The 3,951-nt window shown below is 48.9% G+C and overlaps 1 protein-coding gene across 1 annotated transcript; it reads right to left on the bottom strand.

The window, feature by feature from the left end:
• Positions 1–1,579: 1,579 nt before the first annotated feature.
• LOC121808844 lies at positions 1,580–2,752 on the bottom strand. Its single transcript, XM_042209415.1, has one exon. The coding sequence runs from the start codon at positions 2,750–2,752 to the stop codon at positions 1,580–1,582; it is 1,173 nt and encodes a 390-aa protein (XP_042065349.1).
• Positions 2,753–3,951: the final 1,199 nt, after the last annotated feature.

The raw sequence follows: 3,951 nt of genomic DNA, 5'->3' as shown, positions 1-3,951 counted from the left end.
TTCAGGGTGTCCTTTCATTTCAATCAGTCGGCGCCGCCTGACACTCCTCTAATTACTGCACACTTCTTATCATCTCTTGTTTTTAATAAACTCAATCCCTGCACCACTAATTGAACTCAACTTGCACTGATCACGTGGGCCATGACATCTCACATAATCCTACTTGATCAGTTTCTTGCTTTTACTTCTGACTTTTGATTTAAATAAAACTAAACCTACTAAAGACTATTTACACTAACAAGAGGCTGACCGAGTTTTCTTGGAATGTCACTTGATCAGATTAAGAAATTTAGACATTATCGATTGATCAAGCAGACTATCCATGAATACTCGATCACTCCTTTTACCTCTTTACTGGCGCGAGCTGGGCGTTGGTAGTGACATGTAGTCCACTACAAACGCCTCCCTTTTGTCCTTTTCAGGTAACCCTTCTTCCTTCAATTCGTTGCTATTTGCGAGCCTTGCCTTCTTGGATTCAAGTCGTTCCCAGCTGTTCTGTCTTCCTTGATCAGTCCTCCCTTTTTGGTAGACCCACTGTTTCTCAGACTTGGACTTGATCAAATACAAGTGCTTTTCAGGGATTCTGTCTGAAAGGCCCCCCTTTCTTTCTTCCTGCAGAGCTCGGCGCTGGTGATTCGCCTCTGTATTTTCACATTTGTTCCTATCAACTGCCTCCCACTCAAATTCCTGTAGGAAGAGTAACCATCTGATCAATTGCGGGTTTGACTTCTCCCTTGACGGTAGGTACTTGATGGCCGCACAGTTAGTATACACCAGCACCTTCAAACCAAGAAGGTGATGTCTGAACTTCTCAAATGCAAAAACTACTGCCAGCATTTCTTTTTTGGTCGCATCATAGTTTCGCACCTGACCCAATGTTTTTGACGCGTAGAGGACCACACGACTCTTCCATCGGATTCTCTGACTCAGTACTGCTCTGATTGCATGGTCACCAGCTTCACACATCACTTCAAAAGAGTGATTCCAGTCAGGACCGCGTATCATAGAATAACTCCTGAATCGATCTCTTAGAAACGGGAACGCGGTCTCGCAGACATCGGGATATTTAACGTTGCTCCGGGGTGACTTCGTCAGGACCTGTGCTCTTTCGGCGAAATCCTTTATGAGTCTTCTATGGGCTCCAGCGCGTCTTAACGATGCTCTGACCTCCTCTTGGTCAATGGGGTATGGAAGTTTTGCCGTGACTGCGCGAAGGTCCGACCAAGTTGAACTTCAGCTGGGAGTGATGTTGGGGGAGTAGTTGCTTTGTAAGCGAGAGATCCCTTTTCAACATTTCTTTTAGTGGGGCGGTTCGGTCTGGAGGTTTTTCGACCCTTCTCGGTTGGGTACCCTCTCCTGCCTCGGTGGGTCGCGATGGCTGGCAAAATTCCATAATTGCGCCCCCAACGGCTTGATCATCCCTTGCTCCAGTCATTGTCGCTTCAAGCCAATCTTCTGCCTCTCTCCTGATCAGTTTACTCTTAGTGGAGACAGATGGTGGCTCCTTGAAGGACTCCTCCATCGGATGCTTCTGTCTCCGAGGGCCAATGGCGTCTACAGTTTGTATGCTTTCTCTGTCCTACAACCGTTTTGCAGCTTTATTAATTTCGACTGTAAACCGCTCTCCTTTAAACTCCAAATTAATTATTCCCTGGCGAACGTCAATGACCGTGTTGGCGGTGGATAAGAAAGGTCTCCCCAAGAGGATTCCAATAGACTCCTCCACTCCTGGTTCCGTCATCTTTATAACAAAGAAATCCGCAGGATACATGAATCTGTTTACCTTGACGACCTCATCTTCCAGAACTCCCTCGGGGTAAATGCAAGATCCGTCTGCTAACTGTATTTCGATATTAGTTTCGACGAGCTTGGCATTCCCCAGCTTCTTGAATATAGAGTATGGCATAATATTAATGGAGGCCCCTAGGTCGCACATTGCGTGCTCTATTTGGACGTTTCTGACGGAGATTGAGAGCGTAAATACCCCTGGGTCAGTTCTCTTGGGGGGAAGATCACCAGGTCGGACCATATTGGTCACTTCTTCTGCTTCGATCCTCCTTCTCTTTTCAGCAACCTGTTTTCGGATGTAAGATTCTTCCTCCGCTGTGACTTGATCAGAGGCGGATTTAGAGTTTGCATTATGACTGATCCTGGGTGTCGGAAAACTTGTAGTTGAGCTTTGATAAACTCCTTCTGATTTCAGGGACACTGTGTTGACGTTTTCCCGCCCTGCTAGTGGTTGCACTGTAGCCGGAATCTTTCCTTCATTACCTCTCAGCTCGCCCAGCGATATGGCGACTTGAGATAACTGCTTGGTAAGCATCTGTAATGCAGCCCTATGTTCCCTCTGGGTTTTCTGTATTTCACGCACCGCATCATTGGGTTGATGTGGAATCGTCATATCCCCTGGATATTCATTTTGCTGCCTGTTATTTCTCTGATTAAATCGGCCTCCTCCATGACCTTGCTGATAGAAACCGGACGATCCATACTGCTCTGGTTGGCTCTGGAACTGGTGGTTTTGTTGGTTCCCTTGGAAGTACTGTGGAACATAACTCACCACTTGGTTACTTGACTGCCTTCCCTGGTTGCTATACTGGAGGATTTGGTGTTGGTATCCTCTCCAGTCTCCTTCCTTTTGTCGGCTTGACCAATTGGATTGTCCTCCGCTAGACCAGTTCCCTTGAGGGGCACTTGACCAACCTGCCTGACCCCCTTGCACTCTGTTTCCTCCAGTGTTTGGTCTATCCATGATTCGGGACGGCCAGTTGGACTGCCCGTCAGAAGAGTGCGTCTGCTGTGGAGGGGGTAGTTGTGGTTGGTTCTGATTTTGATCGGTCCATCTGAAGTTTGGGTGATCCCTCCATGGAGCATCTCTCTGCTTCCCCTGGATCCAGCTGCCATTTGCATTCCAGTGGCCTGCGGCATTCACTTGCTCAACCTCAGGGGGAAACTCGCAGTAGTAGTAATGATGTTCCTCTGGCGGCGGTGGTTGCGCCATATACTGCGTTTCTTTGGGTGCAGTTGGTGGTGGTGGTCTGGCTTTCTCCACTGCCTCCAGCAGCCTTTTCTCCATTTGCTCAAATCGAGCTTCTAGCTTTTCCTCATTGCGCGCCTCTGCTGCGTGCACTGCCCCTCGTCTGTACTGCCCTCGGGTTGTCTCATACGACCGCTTGGCCTAGATCAGCCTCTCCAGAATACTCTAAGCTTGGCTAAAAGGGGTTTTTGAGAAATCTCCTTGAGCTGCGAGGTTGAGGTCGTTCTTGCTGTCCACCGTGAGTCAGCCGTAGAAGATCGAGTAGATCTCCTTTTCTCCCAGCTTGTGGTTGGGGCATGCTTGAAGCAGCCCTTGAAATCTGTCCCAGTACTGGCTGAGGGGCTCGTCGTACTCTTGTCTGGACTCTGTAATCTCCCTTTTCAGGGCACTTGTCTTTGATGCTGGGAAGAAACGGTCGAGTAATATCATGCGGAATTCCGCCCAAGTCCTGATGGATCCATCTGGTAGCCTTGACAGCCATACTCCTGCGTCCCCTTTCAAAACGAAGGGGATAGCCTTGAGCCTGTAATCTTCAGACGTGGATCCAGCCGGGACGGGCTGAATATCGCAGTATCGGCAGAACTCCTCCAGAAAGGCGTACGGACATTCCTTCGAGAGACCGTAGAAGTGGGTCAAGACGGCCAGCACTCCTGATTTGATAGCGATGGTCCGCATCCCAGGAGTGGCGGCAATGGCATGTGTGGGCTCCTTCTCATCATGAGCGTGCAAAGAGCCGATTCCCGAGTCGTCGATGACAGCGACCATCTCTGCTTCTGTTTGCTTTGGTGGTGGTGGTAGTGGGTTTTGCTCAGCTGCTGCTACTGCCTCTAAAGCTGCTCTGTAACCAGTGGTAACTACGCCGGCTTCCTGGACTCTCCAACGATTGTTAGTTCTTCTATATATCAAAGGATGAT

This window comes from Salvia splendens, chromosome 6 (genome assembly GCF_004379255.2).
Source record: "Salvia splendens isolate huo1 chromosome 6, SspV2, whole genome shotgun sequence".
Lineage (NCBI taxonomy): Eukaryota > Viridiplantae > Streptophyta > Magnoliopsida > Lamiales > Lamiaceae > Salvia > Salvia splendens.
The sequence above is the reverse complement of the archived record's forward strand: the minus strand, read 5'-3'. Positions and strand labels throughout refer to the sequence as shown.